At 42.9% G+C, this 21,241-nt stretch overlaps 1 protein-coding gene across 7 annotated transcripts in view; it reads left to right on the top strand.

The window, feature by feature from the left end:
• The first annotated feature begins 953 nt into the window (after window positions 1–953).
• The window catches only part of LOC138970986 (adenosine deaminase AGSA-like), a 396,962-nt gene continuing 376,674 nt past the window's right edge, over window positions 954–21,241 (top strand). Inside the window, exons 1-8 of one of the 7 annotated variants that reach the window (XM_070343573.1) lie at window positions 5,870–6,154; window positions 12,553–12,709; window positions 13,988–14,074; window positions 16,818–17,173; window positions 17,948–18,097; window positions 18,392–18,458; window positions 19,224–19,434; window positions 20,474–20,601. In XM_070343573.1, the coding sequence (XP_070199674.1) occupies window positions 16,825–17,173; window positions 17,948–18,097; window positions 18,392–18,458; window positions 19,224–19,434; window positions 20,474–20,601 (905 nt within the window). In that variant the 5' untranslated portion in view covers window positions 5,870–6,154; window positions 12,553–12,709; window positions 13,988–14,074; window positions 16,818–16,824. Of the gene's footprint in view, window positions 1,523–2,027; window positions 2,274–5,655; window positions 6,155–12,542; window positions 12,710–13,987; window positions 14,075–16,817; window positions 17,174–17,947; window positions 18,098–18,391; window positions 18,459–19,223; window positions 19,435–20,473; window positions 20,602–21,241 lie in introns of those variants that run through there. The other 6 variants (XM_070343572.1, XM_070343574.1, XM_070343571.1 and 3 more) reach the window with 6 other exon arrangements.

Genomic DNA, 21,241 nt, shown 5'->3' with positions numbered 1-21,241 from the left:
TATTGTTATTGTTATGCACGAGTAGACTGTGGCTGACCTTGTCAAACGCGCGGGAGAAATCCAGCACTAGAAGGTCCACCTGGTGCCCTTGCTCAAGCGCGAACGAGGCCTCGTCGACAAGCCCTAGCAGCTGGTGGGTCTCGCATGATCTTCCCCGTCGGAAGCCGTGTTGTTCAGGACAGAGTATTTGGTGTTGTTCGCAGTAGGTGAGGATGGCGCTCACAATGATGTGCTCTAGGAGCTTGCAGGGGATAGATGTGAGGGAGATTGGTCGATAGTTCTCCGGCCTGTACCGCTCCCCTTTCTTGAACACTGGCGTTACATGGGCTAGCTTCCAGTCTGCTGGTACCACTCCCGATTTGAGAGAGGCCTGGAACAATAGTGTTAGCGCCGGTGCAAGCTCCGTCGCTACCTCTTTCAGGACGCGGGGGCTGAGTTGGTCTGGCCCACTAGCTTTGTTGGGGTTCAGGTTACGTAGGAGTTTTTCAACGCCTGGGGTCGTGATGGTGATGTCTTCGAGGGGTGGTTGTTGTGGGCTGAGAGGGGGCATGGGGCAGCGGAGCTCAAAGTCTTCTACGTTGAGTTCTTCTTTGGCACTACTACGACATACTACTAGTATATATAGTAGTAGTATGTCGTAGTAGTGGACTGTAAATAATGATCGACCGGCGATTGGATACAAGCTCCTGTGCATGGGGCCAAATTTGTCCAAGCCAATTTGTTTTCTTTGACTTAGAAATTTGATTCATCCTAAAATGTTTCCTGTAATCATTCGGCACCCTAGACTTTCAGTCTGACGCTAACAGCAGAGACTTGCTTCTTTCTTCTTGAAGCCTATCGCTGGCTCAGTCACTGATGGAGGAGAAACCAACTGACTCGGGATCGTTGCAGCCGTCGCAGCCGTCGCAGCCGTCGCAGCTATTTTTAGACATGGCGTTCTTTGTTTACGTTTTTGCTGGCAGCTGGTCAACTCTATGCACAGCAGACGATTGCTTCAGTCATTCGTCATATGCCACACGCAAGAGTTGGTATTTCACTGGAATAGAACTTCCAGTCACAGAGACTGTTCCTCTTTCTTGATGCCATGTGTTAGCGCTACTGTGTGAAGTCAGTGAATGCTGTGTCGTAAAGGTTTTCTTGAAATATAAAATTCGGTCATGCATAAACCGTGAACTTTCAGTGTGATTTTACGGTTACCGTCTGCCTTGGGAGATTTTCGCGAATAGAACTGCCGCGGATTACTCCCGACTGGAACAGTTCCACTCTTAGCAGTTCCATGCTCTTAGCTAGAGGGCTGTGTGAAGCGAATACCCGTGATAAAGATTGTTAGAAGAGGGAGCCTTCTCAAATTTGAATTGTGACCTTGGTGATTTTACCGTCTGCTGTGAGAGGTGTGTCTCTGTGTTCGGAAGTTTTCTGTAATCATTCGGCACCCTAGACTTTCAGTCTGACGCTAACAGCAGAGACGTGCTTCCTTCTTCTTGAAGCCTATCGCTCCTCCATTGTGGAATTTCAAATCACGGTACTATACCACCCTTTTGCTTGTCGTTTCTTTTCCGTGTTGCCGCTACTTGTGTTGTTGAGAGAGCGTCTAAGAAACTTGAGAATCTGTAAATGTCACTTCAAGCCATAGCTAGAGAGAAAGAGTATAATGCACAGGCACATGGCACAGGATTGTGTGTGTGTGTGTGTGTGTGTGTGTGTTTGCAGGGCCGGACCAAATGAGTTGTAAGGGGGGGGGTTCCTCCTTTTTTTGGGGGGGCAAATAAGCGAAGTGGCGAAGCCACAAGCGCGCGCCTGCAAAGCATATCATCATATCATCCCTTGGCACTACCTGCCCCGATGGAATTAACATTCGCCGTTAATTCATTCATCTCAACCTTCCCCCCGCTGTTCCACCTTGTGTGTATGTGTGTGTGTGTGTGTGTGCGCGTGTGTGTGTGTGTGTGTGTGTGTGTGTGTGTCCGCACGGGTACGTGAGTCTCCTCTTTCGTTCCTTTCACGCACCCCCCCCCCCCCCCCCCTCACATTTTGTTTGGTCTACAGACCTCAAAACTGCCGCTTTTCATTCTCCTCGAGTAGCTTCCCTTGCTTCTCTGTCTTTGTCATTTGTCGGTTTGTGCAGTGCAGTTGTTTTGTCAGTTGTTCTCCTCTTTATTTGTTCTATCGTCTTTCTTCTTCTTTTTTGTGTGTGTACTTTTGTGTTTTTGTGCCTGAAGAAGACCCTTAGGTCGAAACGTCGCCGTTATTCGTTCCGTGTTCGTCATTTTAACGTGAGTACATTGCTTTTTGGTCTCTTTATTGTTCCCTCTCACATGCAGTCGCCATTGTTTAATGTTTAAAATCTGTGCAATCTGGTGCATTCTGGGCCTTGTTTTGAGGGTTAAGAGCAGCATTGTTTTGGGGCTAAAACTAGTAAAAGTCAAAGCAAGGTACATGCTTTTTCCAGGGGTGGGGTTCCGGAACCCCTGGAACCCCCCCCTGGGTCCGGCCCTGGTTTGTGTGTGTGTGTGTTTGTGTGTGTGTGTGTGTGTTTGTTTGTGTGTGTGTGTGTGTTTGTGTGTGTGTGTGTGTTTGTTTGTGTGTGTGTGTGTGTGTTTGTGTGTGTGTTTGTGTGTGTGTGTGTGTATGTGTGTTTGTTTGTGTGTGTGTGTGTGTGTATGTGTGTGTGTGTGTATGTGTGTGTGTGTGTATGTGTGTGTTTGTGTTTGTGTGTTTGTGTGTTTGTGTTTGTGTGTGTGTATGTGTGTGTTAGTTTGTGTGTGTGTGTATGTGTGTATGTGTGTGTTTGTTTGTGTGTGTGTTTGTGCGAGTGTGTATGTGTGTGTATGTGTGTGTTTGTTTGTGTGTGTGTGTGTTTGTTTGTGTGTATGTGTGTGTGTGTGTGTGTGAGTTTTGTGTGTGTGTGTGTGTGTTTGTTTATATGTGTGTGTGTGTGTGTATGTGTGTGTATGTGTGTTTGTTTGTGTGTGTGTGTGTGTGTGTGTGTTTGTGTGTGGTGTGTGTCTGTGTGTGTGTTTGTGTGTGTGTGGTGTGTGTCTGTGTCTGTGTGTGTGTTTGTGTGTGTGTGTGTGTGTGTGGGAGGTTTTTTTTAGGGAGCGAGGGGGTAGGGGGAGGAAGGGTTCTCCTTTTGTCAGCCTATTAGAAAGGAGGCAAAAGGAGAGCTCGCATCTACAGTGTCATGTGCCTGTGTTATAGAATCTTAAAAGTACGATTCATAGAATACTGTTTGGAGTATAATAACTGAATTCATAGTTTATCAATTCAAAGTATAATTATTCATAGTATATTTATAAATATTCATAGTATATTTATTCATAGTATGTCTGCTCTAAGCTTAGACCTAAATACCCTGCTGTTGAGTTACCTTTTTGTCACAAAAATATTGTCGTGACAGTGTTTGTATCGCTGAGTGGCCTTGTATTAGATCGTTACTGCTTTCTTTCAACATATTTGGTCAAGTCAGTGTGGTGGTGTTTCCGTGTGTGGAATATTTCAGGGGATTGTTCGTATTGATTGTTGTGGACAATTCCATACCGCTGACCGACATAATGTAGTAACAGTCCAGGGACACAGGCGCTTGACACTGAAGCTCACACTGTGTGTTCACTTTTCAACTCAGTGAGCCAGGCGGCAATTAAACACAAAGGGATTTTTTTTCTGTTGATAAACTGTTTCACCCCCCCCCCCCAATCCCCCCCCCCCTCCCCCATGTTGCATAGACTGAGCGGCTTTCACGGTTTTTATTGGAACTAGTATACTGAAAGGGAAAGAATGCCGTTCACACATTGACATATTGAAAGTACAGTACAAAACAATCCGTCAATGTAATACAGAGAAATTCAAATTGTGGCTGATTAAATGAACAATAATTCGATATAGTTTACGCATATTGTCATATCATTATTCAATCATACATGTCTAAACATTATCTAAACATGTTCGTTTATTAATTCTAGTACACACGCAAATGAATAATCTCAACTCACCCGATATATGATTAGCAAATCTTGTATCCGTGTGTTGTGAGCGTATGTGGCGCCTGTGCGGATCGGACATGTTGATCTGCTCAGCCCGGCGAGACAAACATTTTGCAACGGGGAAGCCGAGAACTGACTGTGTTGATGTGTTTGGGCGAGTGTGTCGAGGTCTATATAATATTTAGTATGTGACCGTGTGTGTGTGTGCCAGTGTGTGTGTGTGTGTGTGTGTGTGTGTGTGTGTGTGTGTCAGTCTAGATCTGTGTCTGGGTGTTATTGTGTGTGTGTGTGTGTGTGCCGTGTCTTTGCGAGCGCTTTGCTCAAGTTGAGTGACCCCGGGCCAATAATCTGTACATTTCTGAACTAAATATATAGCATATATATTTGACACTGAGTCAAAGCCAATTAAAACAAGAAATTCCTCCGAGGTAGGAAAAACACCCCCGTCAAAGGGAAATAACCTTCTCAGTTGGTGGCAGTGACTGAGTGAGAATGGTTATTTCCCTTTGACCATTAAGATGTCCCGCTATAAGTCCTTGTATAATTTTAATCCACCAATAACTCCATAACCGTGTGTTTGACTGGTCCCAATTTTTGTAAGGACCGTCTCAGGAATGTATAGAACCTGTTCACCAAGTTTGGTGACGATCGGTCAGTTCATTCTTGAGATCTATATGCGAACACAAACAAACAAACAAACAAACACATCGACCGAAACCTATACACACCCCTATACCGGGGGTGTAAATACGAACTAGCTGCACAATTGTTTGCATTCCGACTGCTGACCGCATACTGTTGCAATACACATCAGCCGTGATCAAAGCTGACCTCACTAAGTTGACAGGTGCGGTCAATAAATAGAATGTGGAAATTCCCCAACTTACGCTGAAAAACACCAACAGCAACCGTACCGTCTCGCCCGATGATTTGGCACTGCCACCCACACTCAATGCATTCGTTTGCATTACGGCAAGCGTATAATAATGGTAACCCGACACTGCCAACATTGGACAATACGAAGAACACGGAGAAATCTTCTTCTTCTTGTCGATCACTCAGATGGAAACGCCGGTTCTCAAACACGGAGATATAATTATATCGGTGATTATTGCTGATGGTTATGGCTGACGCCAAATTTGCCAATATGTTGCCAATATTGTTTTGTTTGTTTAACTGTCAGTCTGTTTGTTTGTTTGTTTAGCTGTTTCTGCTTTATATATTTTGTTTGTTTCTTTGTTTGCTAGCTCGGTTTTTGTTTGTTTTGTTTTTTGTTTATTTTCTTCGTTGGGTATTTTAAGGCTGAACACACGCTTCTGAAGCAGGAAGAAGACAAGAATGGCTGATATCGCTGATTTGATACTGGTGCCAGTATTAGTGGTAACGAACGCAACATAAGCAACGTAATAAACGTGCGGTTATTCACAATCTGTCTTCGAACTCTAGCAGAATATTATTATGTCAGTTATAATTGCTAATATCTTGCCAGAAGTTTGGTTTCCACGTATATCCGAAATTTCTTTAGTTTTATGTATTTTCTTTTCTGGGGGGGGGGGGGGGGTGGGGGGGGGGGGGCGGAGGGGGGTGCACTCGTACTTTAAGTTTAAATCGTTACGATCTTGCGAGAATAATGGTAACTGGCACTGTCCTGCATAATGCTTATCAATGATACATACGAACATGTTGTAGCCCTAGCTATGTTCACTTTTGGCACTCGTGTGGCACCGTAGAAGATTATTTTGATCGATCACAGACAGGTGCCTGAAACTTTGATCAGAAAAAAGCACCGACTGGGTGAGAACGATGCTGTGTTGACTTTTCAATGCACAGTAGGCCTAATTCTCACGTGTTTCATACGCCTGTGGCACTTGTCAAGTCAATACTTCCTTCTTCGTTTTTTCTCTCTCTAACATGTCATTAACCAGTGAACACGGCTGAGATATATGCTTGTGTACGGTCGTAACTTTTTGAGAGGGTGTGCAACCTTTTAATTCTTATTCTTCTTTAGAGGAAGCGACACTTGAAACACATACTGGTTCGTCTGTACGGTAGGCTACTTGCTGTTTTGACAAAATAAACCTGACATGGCACCGTTTCATATCGTTCTGCAATTGTCAAGGGAGAATTATTAGCCACAAGGTGTGATATCAAAGCCTGCGAGTGTTGTTTTGTAGGTAAGTTTCGCCCTTTTTTGTGGTCACAGCTATCGAATGCGTGTTTCTTTGCTTGTGAGTTTAGCACGTTACAATCATTGTTCTCAGTGCGTTTTCTTGTGTAGCTTCCACTGTAACAGCAAGACTGAAGGGTTTTGATTTTGGTGTCAGTCATGCGGCCTTGTGACCCGAGGAAAACACTGTCTGCACTTGTTTTGTGTCATACTGACCGTGACACGTCTGTGACGGTTGTATCAGTGCAAGCTTTGACTCAGCTTTTTCCTTGTTGCGAGTCAGAAACAAACACACAGAAAAAGAAAAACAAAACTTGACTAAATATAATGACGTCCAACATTACAGCGGCATAATCATTGGACTTTTTAGATTCAGCAGTGTTGTACTCCTGTTTTCAGTGGCGAAATGCAGGCTACACTCTCTCTGTCTGTTTGTATACATGTCTGTCTGTCCGTCTGTCTGTCTGTCTGCCAAACTAAGATTAGATCTCCGGTTCATATGGGTCGATTGAGCTGAAATTTGGCGTGTAGCTTAGAATTGGGGTACATAATGTCATAAGGTTCTTGTTGTAGACTGTAATAATCCCTTTAACAATATAATCGTGATACTGAAGTGAGGAAAACGTTAACCCTGTGGAACTTTTTGAATTCTTTGTTAACCTACTCAAACTACTTTCATCTCGTTGTACCCCCTATGTGTTGTTTTCGTAGAAATATAGACGTTGCGGGGATAACGACCGAACTCAGAGTACGGAACCGAGACGAACATGACGTCATTTTCTCGTCTCAGACTACTGTGCCAAACTGACCCGGCCTCTCTATCCCCCCACGGACCGTCTGGCATTCGTTGTACGAACTGGTACATTTATCATCAAACGGGATATCTTGTTCTTCTTCTTCCTTGTTCTTGGGTTGAAACTCCCACGATCTGTTACGTGTATGACCGTTTTAACACGAGAAAATTACTCCCACGATCTGTTACGTGTATGACCGTTTTAACACGAGAAAATTACTCCCACGAGATTTTTACTCCGGAGTAAAAATTTCGTACGAAAATTAAACACTCCCTTTACGAAAAAAATACTCCCCCATAACATGAGAAAATTATTCCCCACGACAGGTGGGTTCCGAGTAAACATTTCGTACAAAAATGTTACTCCCCTGACGAACAAATAACGAATAAATTACTCCACCCTAACACGAGCAATTTAACTTCCCATGCCAGGTGTACGAAACTTTTACTCCCTTGTCTCCTGTTAGTCTTGGTGGTGGAAGGGGTGGAGGGAGGGTAGCGCGACATTCGTTTGCGCGAGATCACTTATTGGCATTATCCCTTCGCCCGCATCCCATTTTCGCGTACGAGATTTTCACTGGAAGTAAAAAAAAAAATGGGGAGTAAAACATTTGTGGAGGGAGTAATTTGTTCGTGCCTTGGGGAGTTCTTTTCTTGTACGAAAGGTGTACTCGGAGTAAGAATTTCGTACGAAATTTATACTCCGGAGTAAATTTTTCGTGGAATAAAAAATTTCGTGTTACACCGTCAGTTTGTTCCCCGCCATTCAGGCAGCCATACGCCGCCTTCGAGGGAAGCCGGCATGCTGGGTATTTTTGTGTTTCTATAACCAGTTGAACTCTGACATGGATTACAGGATCGTGTCCGTGCGCACAATGACTTCATAATTATGTGTCAGTGTCCATACAGTGGAACCTCCCTTTTAATACTCCCTTCTAATTCAAGACGTCCCCCATGTTAAGAACCTGTCAGCTCAGATTTGTTGTTCCTAAATCTCTGCAAACTGTAACCTCCATTGTAAGACTCTACTTTTTAAGACTTAAATTCTTTTTCTTTTTTTTTTTTTTTTTTTTGGGGGGGGGGGGGGTCTTTAAAGGTACGTTCCGCTGTACTCGGTATTCGGTCGTTGACATATGTTCTCTTGCGTGTTGACATACAGAGATCACATTATTGAGGCTACTACTTGTCTTTCAAATCCAGTGGGGGGCATCGCCGGGTGTAATAGCGTATTCACTGTGTACACTTTAACCCCAGTCAGTCTGTTTGTTCTACTCATTGTTCCGAGATCCCTTCCTTCCTTCCCGTGTAAGCTACCTTGTAAATCGTCACAGATCCGTCCTGCATACATATATACTCAACTCAACTCAACTCAACTCAAATTTATTAATCCATATGGAAATTATATTGTAACAATACTCATTTCCAATCAAAAGAATAAGAATGCATAATAAAAAAATAAAAACATCATAAGAAAATAAGTGAGTATGATTATTATGAGTATGATCACAGTCTCACTAACGCAAACAGTCATCCGTCAAGTCAAGTCTGCCAACACACAACTCACTCACACAACAACAACAGCAACAGCAATACAATTTAACAAAAACCATAATTCCAATAACAAAAAGACGTCCAAGAGTCCACATCCACATCCACGCACACACAAGGTATACAAAGCACCACATGTCGACTAGAACACCGCACATTTGAACTAGCCTACGGTAATACAGTTACTAAAAATACATACATTACAGATAACCCAGCAACAGAGTACAGTAATAATTATGACAGAGAAACATGATAGGGGCCTCTAACATGTGATTGGTTGAAAGCATGGATAGCTCTGGGAACAAAAGAATTGCGGAAACGTGACGTTCTAGCAACCATAGCCCTCAGTCTACCACTCCTGTCAATGCGTCGAGAGTCAAATTCAGGTTTCAGTGGGTGTGTCTCGTCAGCCAAAATTGAGGTCAGTCGTCTCTGGCAAACTGATTCAATGGTCTCTTGTTTCCTGCCTACAACAGATCCAGCCTTCTTGACTAGCTTTTCTAGCCTGTCACTATCCTGTTTACTAAGGTTACCCCCCCCCCCCCCCCCCCAGCACACACATGCATATGTCAACACGCTACCAACAGTGGACAGATAGAACATCTGCAGGATGTCATTACGAACAGAGAACGATCTAAACTTCCTTAGACAGTACATGCGCGTGTGCGCTTTCTTCAAGATTTGGTCAGTGTTGGCATGCCAAGACAGCTTGTTGTCGATCACTACACCTAGGTAGCGATAGCTTTTAACCTGTTCGACTTCAACACCAGCTATCACGATAGGCTTGTGTGCTACCTTTTTTATATTTAGTCAAGTTTTGTTTCTTCTAGTGTCAAAAATCATTTCTTTAGTTTTTCCTGTGTTCAAGTCCAGGTAATTCTCGTCGCACCAGTCCACAAAGCTGCTAACTTCTTGTCTGTAGTGTGTGTCATTGTCTCCTCTGTTGGTATTCAGTACACTAGATAGCACGGTCTGCGGAGCACCGGTGTTTGTGTTCGGGCCATTAGATGGTACTATACCAGCCCTAACAAACTGGGGTCGGTTGGTCAGATAGTATGTGACCCACAATACAGTTGGAACGCTAATTTTCATCTTCAGTAGCTTTTCAGCAAGAAGGTGAGGCTGTATCGTATTGAACGCGCTAGAAAAGTCAAAAAACATCAGTCTAACACATGCTCCAGGTTTATCCAGATGAGAATAGATACTGTGCAACACATGTAAAACGGCATCCTCAACACTTCTACCCTTTCTATAGGCAAACTGCCACGGATCCATAGACTCCGCGGTAAGCACCTGAAGCTTCACTAATACTAGTCGCTCAAGAACCTTCATGACAGCAGAAGTCAATGCTACAGGTCGCAGGTCGTTCATCACTTTGACCGGGGTTTTCTTTGGAACTGGGACGATGCAAGATGTTTTCCAAAGGATAAGAGCACCCTTCTCCTTGGACATACATATATAGGATAAGAGCACCCTTCTCCTTGGACATACATATATAAGATAAGAGCACCCTTCTCCTTGGACATACAAATAATTATAGGATAAGAGCACCCTTCTCCTTGGACATACATATATAGGATAAGAGCACCCTTCTCCTTGGACATACATATATAGGATAAGAGCACCCTTCTCCTTGGACATACATATATAGGATAAGAGCACCCTTGGACATACATATATAGGATAAGAGCACCCTTCTCCTTGGACATACATATATAGGATAAGAGCACCCTTCTCCTTGGACATACATACAAAATCAACAGTCTATGTCCTGTGCAATTGAGTTGGATTTTTTTAAAGTTCTGAATTAGGGTATAGCCGGTGTAACACGAAATTTTTACTCCACGAAAAATTTACTCCGGAGTAAACATTTCGTACGAAATTTCTACTCCGAGTAAATTTTTCGTACGAGAAAAGAACTCCCCAAGGCACGAAAAAAGTACTCCCTCCACGAAATTTGTACTCCCCATTTTTACATTTAGTCAAGTTTTGACTAAATGTTTTAACGTAGAGGAGGGAATCGAGACGAGGGTTGTGGTGTATGTGCGTGCGTGTGTGTGTGTGTCTGTCTCTGTGTGTGTGTAGAGCGATTCAGACTAAACTACTGGACCGATCTTTATGAAATTTGACATGAGAGTTCCTGGGTATGAAATCCCCGAACGTTTTTTTCATTTTTTTGATAAATGTCTTTGATGACGTCATATCCGGCTTTTCGTGAAAGTTGAGGCGGCACTGTCACGCCCTCATTTTTCAACCAAATTGGTTGAAAATTTGGTCAAGTAATCTTCGACGAAGCCCGGACTTCGGTATTGCATTTCAGCTTGGTGGCTTAAAAATTAATTAATGACTTTGGTCATTAAAAATCTGAAAATTGTAAATAAAAATAAAAATTTATAAAACGATCCAAATTTACGTTCATCTTATTCTCCATCATTTTCTGATTCCAAAAACATATAAATATGTTATATTTGGATTAAAAACAAGCTCTGAAAATTAAATATATAAAAATTATTATCAAAATTAAATTGTCGAAATCAATTTAAAAACACTTTCATCTTATTCCTTGTCGGTTCCTGATTCCAAAAACATATAGATATGATATGTTTGGATTAAAAACACGCTCAGAAAGTTAAAACAAAGAGAGGTACAGAAAAGCGTGCTATCCTTCTTAGCGCAACTACTACCCCGCTCTTCTTGTCAATTTCACTGCCTTTGCCATGAGCGGTGGACTGACGATGCTACGAGTACGGTCTTGCTGAAAAATGGCATTGCGTTCAGTTTCATTCTGTGAGTTCGACAGCTACTTGACTAAATGTTGTATTTTCGCCTTACGCGACTTGTTTTTACTTCCAGTAAAAATCTCGTACGCGAAAATGGGATGCGGGCGAAGGGATAATGCCAATAATTATGTGATCTCGCGCACCCGAATGTCGCGCTACCCTCCCTCCACCCCTTCCACCACCAAGACTAACAGGGGACAAGGGAGTATAAATTTCGTACAACTGGCATGGGAAGTTAAATTGCTCGTGTTAGGGTGAAGTAATTTATTCGTTTTTTTATTCGTCAGGAGAGTAACATTTATGTACGAAATGTTAACTCGGAACTCACCTGTCGTGGTGAGTAATTTTCTCGTGTAATGGTGGAGTGCTTTTTTCATAAAGGGAGTAACATTTTCCTACGAAATTTTTACTCCGGAGTAAAAATCTCGTGGGAGTAATTTTCTCGTGTTACACCGGCTGACGCAGAAGACAGAAACAAAATCTGTTTAACACCTAAGGTCTCAATTCGTCAATGTTTATGCTTTTATTGCAGAATATATTTTTCAAACAAAGTGTGTGTGCGCATTTGTGTCCACAATGGCAGGATGGTTACTTTTATCCCATGTAAAGGCCTGGACGGATCTGTGATGAATGGTGAGCGCGATCATTAAACTACAAGAAGGAACGTGTGTTTTTTTTTACTGGAACACACACACAAGTACTCAAAAGGTTGACACGAGCTGGGAGCAATTTGTTTATCAGGTTAATCACAAGAATTAATTCAATAACTGTTTGTTTGGTCAAAACGTGGTGGGCATGACATCAAGAGAAAGATTAGCTTCTGGGGAATACAACATATGAACAATGTGGGCCAAAGTTGATCAGGGGCGGATCAGTTAGTTTAGAAGGGTGGGTGGGGGGTGGTGCACTTAGAATTCCAAAGTTTAAATCGAGGTCGCGCAGCGCGCCCGACTGACTAGAGAGGTCCAGGGGAGAAAAAAATGTTTCCGAAGAAGCAAAATGATGCCATCTGAGCTTAGAAATTGCCGCGGAATCATCTTACCAAATTCCGAAGTAAAATAAATCTCTTTTTTTCACTTTTTTTTTCAGTTTGAGGGGGAGATATAAATGCACTGTGCACCCCCTGAGTCCACCCTGATGCGTCTGTTGGTGTAAACGTGCAAACATCAGAGACCTAAATAAATATCCTCTGAAGCTTGTTTGTATATAGGCTTAGTATCATTTTTACATGCTCAGTTTCAATGGTACGTGCTCAGTTTCATTGACATAGGCAGGCTGGCCCAGTTTCAGTGCCGCAAGGCTCCCGAGTTATTCATCTACACAACGACACAGAATCATCCAACCTCTGGACTTCGCTCTCAGCACTGACTCAGTCATTTGCTGCAGTGTCGGTGTTCGCTGGAGTCGCTCAGCTGGACTTCTGGTTGAACAACTTTGAAAAGTAAGGCACAATTTGGTTGTGCGAGAGGAAGTTTTAAAACTGAAGTAAAAATTTTTACATGATGAAAAACTGACGAGAAAAAGTAAAGCTAACGCGTACAGAGACTCTGTTCAATAAGGAACAAAACAAAAGAAGACTTGAAAAGAAGAAAAAATGGCGGAGTAGTTACATCTTGCTTATAAGATATAGATTGTATAATATTCTGTGAATTAATGAAATATAAAAACAACTAGGCTATCTGTATATTTTTATTTTTTAAATTTTAAACGAAAAAGGTTGGTAGTCTGTAGCTTGTCTGAATTATTGATTCATGACTTCTAACTGTAACTTACAAAAGACTGCATGGACTCTGGCTTACTTCTGTACACTTCGTGTTTTGCTGTTCTGTTCTGTGGTGTTTTATTTTTCAAAACCGAAAATTATGGTAAAGTACTTTAATATAGGCCTTGAAGTCTTTCCTCGTGGGAATGCGGGTGGCTTCGTGTGCATGGTAAACGACCTGACATTGTACAGCAACGGAAAAGTTGAAAATTAATATTTAAAAACAACATATAAAACCAACGAACAAATTAGTATTGCAATCTTTGTAAACAAGATTGATAATCGTACAAAACAGTTTTGATTCACCAGTATCAATGTGTTGTTGTTGGTGGGGTTGTGGTTGTTTTGTTTTGTTGTTTTTTTTGTTGTTGTATGAGCTACGCTATCAGTATCAGGGACTACTGTTTTTATATGTTATACTCTTACTTTCTCCCAAGCGCAAGACAAATTCTTCTATGAAAATTGAAGCCAATAAAATTTGATATATGATATGATATACTGTCACCACTAAAACTGTTCAACTCTTGCGAAGTATTGGAAATGTAGCAATGATATTCGCAATAATTAGCGGTTCATAGAAATAACTCTGTCGTCTTAATTGTTTGTTTGCTTTTCTTTTTTCCCTTTTTGTGTGTGCGGTTTGTAAGAATTATTTATTTATTTGGGGTGGGGGGGGGGGGGGTGGGGCTGTGGAAGAGTTGTATTCCTTGAAGGTGAGGCAAGCTGAACCATATAGCTCAGTGGGAATAACCACTGGAGACATGTAGTTGGCACTGACAGTGACTGAGTAATGAGATCCGGTCTGCATGTTGTCCAGAGAAGAAACAGTGCACAAATGTCGTGTTTCTTTCGAAAAACTAGGTGCGCAGTGATTGACAGGTGGTATTGTTGCCTGGTAACGTGACGTCATTTTGCCCTCATGACATGACGTCATTAATTGTGCCTTACATTGTGCAGGGTCCAGAAAGCAGTTCAAGACTGTGCGAGGGGCAGAATCTTGCCGACCGCTCTTTGTGTAGACGGCATCACCACAAGTTGAACCGGGTAGGAAAACTATCAAAAACAACGACGAAAATAGTCATCATCATCATCATCATCGTCGTCATCATCATCATCATCATCATAGTGAATATATTGCGTTTTTGTTTGTACGACAGCGGTTTCACAGTGCACTTCGTTCAATGACGGGTGCAGTGGCCTAGTGGATAAGACATCGGCCTCCTAATCGGAAGGTCGTGAGTTCGAATCCCGGCCGCGGCCGCCTGGTGGTTAAGGATGGAGATTTTTTTCCGATCTCCCATGGTCAACTAATGTGCAGACCTGCTAGTGCCTTATCCGCCTTCGTGTTTACACGCAACCACAAGACCAAGTGCGCACGGAAAAGATCCTGTAATCCATGTCAGAGTTTGATGGGTTATAGAAACACGAAAATACCCAGCATGCTTCCCCCGAAAGCGGCGTATGGCTGCCTAAATGGTGGGGTAAAAACGGTAATACACGTAAAAGCCGTACCGTGGGAGTGTAAGCCCATGAACGAACAAACAAACTTCGTTCAATAAATCGTTTGCACAATGGAGACTTCCGCCCTGATATGGCCCTTCGTGGTCGGCTGGGCGTTAAGCAAACAAACAAACAAACAAATGGAGACTTGAAATCGCTGATTTATGAGTGCGACCTGAGGTCAGCACAAATTTGCGTACAACGTGAGGACATCTGCTGCTGGACTGGGTGTTAGGCACATATTCACTGTCACGTGTATTATGCAAAGGTCATATATTAAATTGCCATAACATCAGAACACTCATGACCTCTTTCTGACCACTACCTCTGAGTGTGACAGTGTATAGGAAAGGCAAACATGCATTTTCTATTTCCGACAGGTCATGATGCCCCGACCGCGTGTAGTTAATATACTGAGCCAATGAAAAAGATTTGAGGTGAAAAGGAACGTTAAAGACACGGTAATTTTCAAGTCAGCACCAAACCCCTCCCGAAAGTTTTCTTCGTCCGTTGCAGCCTTCTTTCCGTGTCTTGTCAGTATGTTAGTTCTTTTGTTCTGATTGTTATTTTTCTTGCAGTTTTAAAATAGGATAGAAAAGAATGTTTGGATTTTGGTTAGGTTATGTAGATAGATGGCAGATGCAACAAAAGTTTAAGCGACATTTATTTCTTCTTTTCTTTAGTTTAGATTCGAAATGATCCTTCTTTTCGCAGAATATAGTATTGTTTCTCGTTTTGAGCGCCTTATTTCTGCATTTATCTTTGTGTCAAACAGTGCTTTGAGTTAGCGTTCTTTGCCAAAACTTCTTAGTTGTGTGTCATCAGCGAAGAGCTGATGGGGAGAGGAGAGGTTGGACAGTATTTGTGATAATGTCTGTTAGTACATGACAAAAAGTATGGGCCCGAGAACTGAGCCCTGAGGGACACCAAACTCGAGCTTAAAGACATCAGACACCGATTGACCCCCAAAATAGATTTTGCTAACATTTTGCCTGTGATATTTTCAGAGTAATTTAAAAAAAAGTATGAACAAAATAGAGAAATCAATTGGACAGACTTTATGATACAGAATTTTGAATGTGATGACATGCCAAGAATCATACAAAGGGTTGGGTAGTTGAATGGAGTATCTGACCGATCAATTACAATCACAGGACCAATTTTGTAAGTGGTATTAATGCCTGGTTTACATTTGTTGTAATGGTGTGTTCCTCAGTATTTTAATTATTGCAACGTGTCTTTCCGATATGGCTGGAAATAGCGTAATTACATTACGTTTTCGTGGGCTAAATTAGATCAGTTTTTCAATTTGAATGAACATATTTCATGGAGCCTCCGAGCGATTTTAACAAAATCATGACAAAGTGCAGAACAGAGGTCACACAATCACATATCAAACATGTAAAACAATTGACAGATACAATTTTGCACCAACCTGCAAAACGTACCATTACCCCCATTTTGAAAAATGGCACCTGAAGAGGTAAAAGTGATCGTACTCTGAAAAATATGCATGTTGAGTTATATGTAACTTGTAAGCGCTCATTCAAAGCATAGACCTATATAGTCATACGTCTAAATATAGGTCCCTGTTCAAAGTGTTCACAATCTGCCATGTTCAAAAATAGAAATAACTATACCTTCAGAAAGTTTAAAATTATGATACTGTAGTGAAATAATTACATTAGGACGTCAGTAAACGTGCGCGCGTGCGCGTGCGCGTGCGCGTGTGTGTGTGTGTGTGTCGAAGCTGAGCGATGCCCTTATCCCATGTAAAACCTGGTCACTGACTGTTGTCAAGACGGAAAGAAAAGTAGCCGTTTAACATTGGCGTACTAATAAAAAAAAAATGCAATGACACCAATTTTATTTTTGTTGTGGACATTTCAATTTCAGGCCGAATTAACTAATTAATCCTATTTGATGCATCCAAGCTGAAACGTTGGTTTTACCTGGGGCTCAAAGAGCAACAAAAAGGACATTATTGTGACAGGGGAGGCTACCGCTCCTTTCACAGCAGACTCTGCACCCGAGTTGTTGGCCTTTAAAGTCAACACCTGTGGATTGTAGTGTTCTGTTTGTGATAGGGTCTGGTGGTTTCCTTCGGGTTGCATAACAGTTTTTATAGGGCTAAGAAATTAGCCCTAACATTTTCAATCCTGTTTGATTGCACTTCGCTTCCCGAGGTGATCGTAGTGTTTCGGCACACGTTTACATTATTATGCTAATAATAGTTAGTCAGGTATCTCACACTTCTCTGACCATGTATTCCTCTCACGCTGTCCAGACCAAAGATGGCGGACCGACTGACAACAAGACCGGGCTGGATGAGTGTCGTCTGCTTGCTTGGCCTTGCGGCCATTTTGATTCATTGCGTCACAGCAATCCCAGCAGACTATGCGGCGAAGAGAGCCGCTCTGATCAAAGCAGAAAAAAGTTTACGGACTGGAGGAACCGGTTCCAGTTTGAGCCACGATGAACAAATCGTGGACAAGATTCTGATGCTGGAGAAGCGAAAGCTGATCGAGGCAACTCGACTGAACGGGTCTAATTTCGCCGCCCGCTACAACTTTCTCAACATGACGGCACGGGCTGACATGGAAGCTACCAGGGGCTTTCAGATCATCAAGAAGATGCCAAAGGGTAAGCAGATCACTTTCTGGGACAATCTCAGTAGCACTTCGATATATCTGTTTAAATTTAAGAGCTTTCTGGGTGCCGCCGAATTCCTAACACATAGGCACACACACACACACACACACACACACACACACACACACACACACACACACACACACACACACACACTGACACACACACGCATACATACATACATACATACATACATACATACATACATACATACATACATACATACATACATACATACATACATACATACATACATACATACATACATACATACATACATACATACATACAAACATTCATACATACATAAAAAGGTGTTTGCTTATTCAATTTTGATCCACTGCTCTCAGAAATTACAGATTGATCTTAATCTTATCTTGAATGTCCCTGCTACTCTGCCCTGACGGGGTACAGAGCTATTGCTTATTGGCTGTTGCTGACCTATGCCCAATGAATCCACGATTAGCTCTGTTAGGCCGATGTGCATGATGTGTACGCCAGGGGGGGGGGGGGGATGGGGGGGGGGGTGTTGCACGACAATAAAGCAACCGAGAGCATTGATTGGCTAGTTTTAAAATATGTGCATAATATATGCATCATTCGGTGTGTAACACGTGCTCAAGGATTCGTTGACGAGCTTTCATTGGTTTCTTTTGACCTATTTGCATAATGTATGCTTCAATTGGGCGTGTTGTACGTGCACGACGAAGCCATCACGAGCATTGATTGGCTACCTTTGAACCATTTGCATAATGTATGCTTCAGGGGGCGTATTGCACGTGCACGACGAAGCTATCACGAGCATTGATTGGCTGGTGAGCAACGTCACGTACCGGAACAACTGCTACATGTGTGTTGACAGCAGTGACTTCCGTGTCAAGTTCCACTTCTACAACTCCCCGCCGCAAGATGCAGGTACCGTGCGTTCAGTCTAGCATTGTGCCAGTGATAATAAATGACTGTTCAGTGTGTGTGTGTGTGTGTGTGTGTGTGTGTGTGTGTGTGTGTGTGTGTGTGTCAGTGCCGGTGTGTGTGTTTGTGTGTGTGTCACGGTGTGTGTGTGTCACGGTGTGTGTGTGTGTGTGTGTGTGTGTGTGTCACGGTGTGTGTGTGTGTGTGTGTGTGTGTGTGTGTGTCACGGTGTGTGTGTGCCACGGCGTGTGTGTGTTAAATGTCAGCAATAAATATGTCAGTGACGTGTATTTTCAGCCTGTGTGTGGAGACTGGTGTCGGCTTTCAGAGGTGAATCTGGGGATGCAGCAGCTTTTGACAAAACGTAAGTCTATCGCAACAGTAGGTGTGTAACAATTACACGCATATGCTGCTCTTGCTTTGTACTTTTTTACTTGCATATTCGGGACTTTCTTTCCACCGTTTGTAGTCTCCTCTATTTTAATTTTGTTAATTTCCTGCTGTGCTCTGTGAGAGGTGTTTTCTTTGTGTTTAATACTATTTTGTTTGGACCTAGCTATTGATGTGTACATTGTTGTTAAACAGTTGTTTGTTGTATGTTTATCAGGGTTTGCTAGTGTGTGATAGGGTTCGTGTCCGTCTGTAGATGTGTTGACAACTCTTCGACAAGCGCTTAGAACTGTACCCACGGAATACGCGCTATATAAGCTTCATATTGATTGAATTTTCTCCACTGTTGGCATATTGCACAACAACATGTCAATGGTGGTAGCCGACCCCACCACTGCCTATCCTGACATCAGCACAGCTTTCCCCCGTTCGTATTCTCTTTCTTTATTATTTTTTATATTTTCGATTTCCACTGTTCACAGATTGCACAACAACATGTCAATGGTGGTAGCCGACCCCACCACTGCCTATCCTGACATCAGCACAGCTTTCCCCCGTTCGTATTCTCTTTCTTTATTATCTTTTATATTTTCGATTTCCACTGTTCACAGATTGCACAACAACATGTCAATGGTGGTAGCCGACCCCACCACTGCCTATCCAGACATCAGCACAGCTTTCCCCCGTTCGTATTCTCTTTCTTTTTATTTTTTTAATTTTTGATTTCCACTGTTCACAGATTGCACAACAACATGTCAATGGTGGTAGCCGACCCCACCACTGCCTACCCAGACCTCAGCACAACTTGGACCAGGTTCCTGGCCTACTTCGCTCAGGTGGAGGGCTTGGTGCTCTACGCACCTGTCTTCGCAGACTACCTGTGGGAAGGCATGCTCCAGTTCAGGGAGGATAATGTCCAGTACCTGGAGATCAGGGGGCTCCTGCCTCAGGTATAGCTATATGTCTGTCGTGTGTTTCGTTGTGGCGGTGGACGATCATGTTTATAGACTGGTGTGTGGTTTGAGCACCTCTGATGTCTGTCTGTCTGTCTGTCTGACTGTCTTTGTGCATGTCAGTCGGTCTGTCTTCTGTCTGAATGACTACCCTTGTGTGTCTGAGCGCTCGTTGAGCGCGCGCGCGTGTGTGTGTGTATGTGTGTGTGTGTGTGTGTGTGTGTGTGTGTGTGTGTGTGTGTGTGCGCAAGGTTTCAAGTTTTTTTTGTGGTTTTAGCCCCGCGTTCTTGTGTGCGTGCGTGCGTGCGTATGTGTGTTCGGACTTTGTGTGAGAGTGTATGTGTGGTCGTGCGCACATAACTTATGTTTCAGTCTTGTCTTTGTTTTATAATAATAATAATAATAATAATATGGGAGATTTATAGAGCGCTTTACATTCTCAAAGCGCTTTACAATGACAAACATACATAATACATACAAAGCAAAGCAAAAGCATGTGCAGCAGCATTCAGCACACAAATGAACAACGAAACTCAAGCACTACATCAATACAATCTGCAAGCATACTAACACAGGCAAAACATTCAAACATTCAAACACCTGATTCAAAAATGCACCATGTTGAAATAAAATTAATCAAAATACTGGGTGAAGAAGTGTGTTTTAAGGTTTGATTTGAAGGAACAGAATGTTTGGCAGTGTCGATAGAGTAAGGGAGAGAGTTCCACGCAACGGCAGCAAAGTGGGAGAAGGCTGTCTGTCCTTGTTTCTGTCTGTTTTTCTGTTTGTCCGTGTATGTGGCTGTCTGCATGATGTTTATGTCTGCTTGTCTTTCTGTATGTGTCTGTGTTCGTGTATTTGTAGATAATTGGAAAAAAGCGAATGACTTAAGATGAAAGAGAAATGATGATGATGATGATGATACTGATGATGATGATGATGATGATGATGATGATGATGATGATGATGACTTGAGTGCTAAGCAGTAAAGAGGCAGAGAGAGATGTATCATCTGTCTATGTCACTGTGTGTCTAGGTGTACGAACTGGATGGCACAGTACACGACGCAGACTGGGTGCTCAACGTCTACAAACAGGGAGTGGCGCATTTCGTTCAGCAGTACCCGGACTTCACGGGGGCCAGGTTCATCAAGACCTCTCTCAGGTCAGTGCAAAACTTACACCTGCACCTTACACCCTTTTATGGTCAAGCTAATTATTCAGTGCTATCATAGTTTTATGTGACTTTACCGGGGTCAGGTTATACCTCTCTTGGGTTAGTGGGCAACAGACATCCGCAGTTATATCTTCCTTTTGTGACCAAGCTAATTGTTCAGCAGACCGGCACGGTTGGCCTAGTGGTAAGGCGTCCGCTCCGTGATCGGGAGGTCGTGGGTTCGAACCCCGGCCGGGTCATACCTAAGACTTTAAAATTGGCAATCTAGTGGCTGCTCCGCCTGGCGTCTGGCGTTATGGGGTTAGTGCTAGGACTGGTTGGTCCGGTGTCAGAATAATGTCACGAGTGACTGGGTGAGACATGAAGCCTGTGCTGCGACTTCTGTCTTGTGTGTGGCACACGTTATATGTCAAAGCAGCACCGCCCTGATATGGCCCTTAGTGGTCGGCTGGGCGTTAAGCAAACACACAAACAAACAAAAATTGTTCAGCATTCAAGGTTAGTGTCAATGTGCAAAAGTGATTCAGCACACACAAAATCTCCGCTCTACACAGGAAGCAACATGGCTGATGGTGTTTGGTATGTGTCCAGGTGGGGGGAGGATGGTCTTATCCCATCTGGGCCGGGC

Source organism: Littorina saxatilis, linkage group LG7 (genome assembly GCF_037325665.1).
Source record: "Littorina saxatilis isolate snail1 linkage group LG7, US_GU_Lsax_2.0, whole genome shotgun sequence".
Classification (NCBI taxonomy): Eukaryota; Metazoa; Mollusca; class Gastropoda; order Littorinimorpha; family Littorinidae; genus Littorina; species Littorina saxatilis.
This window is presented reverse-complemented; position numbering and strand designations above follow the sequence as displayed.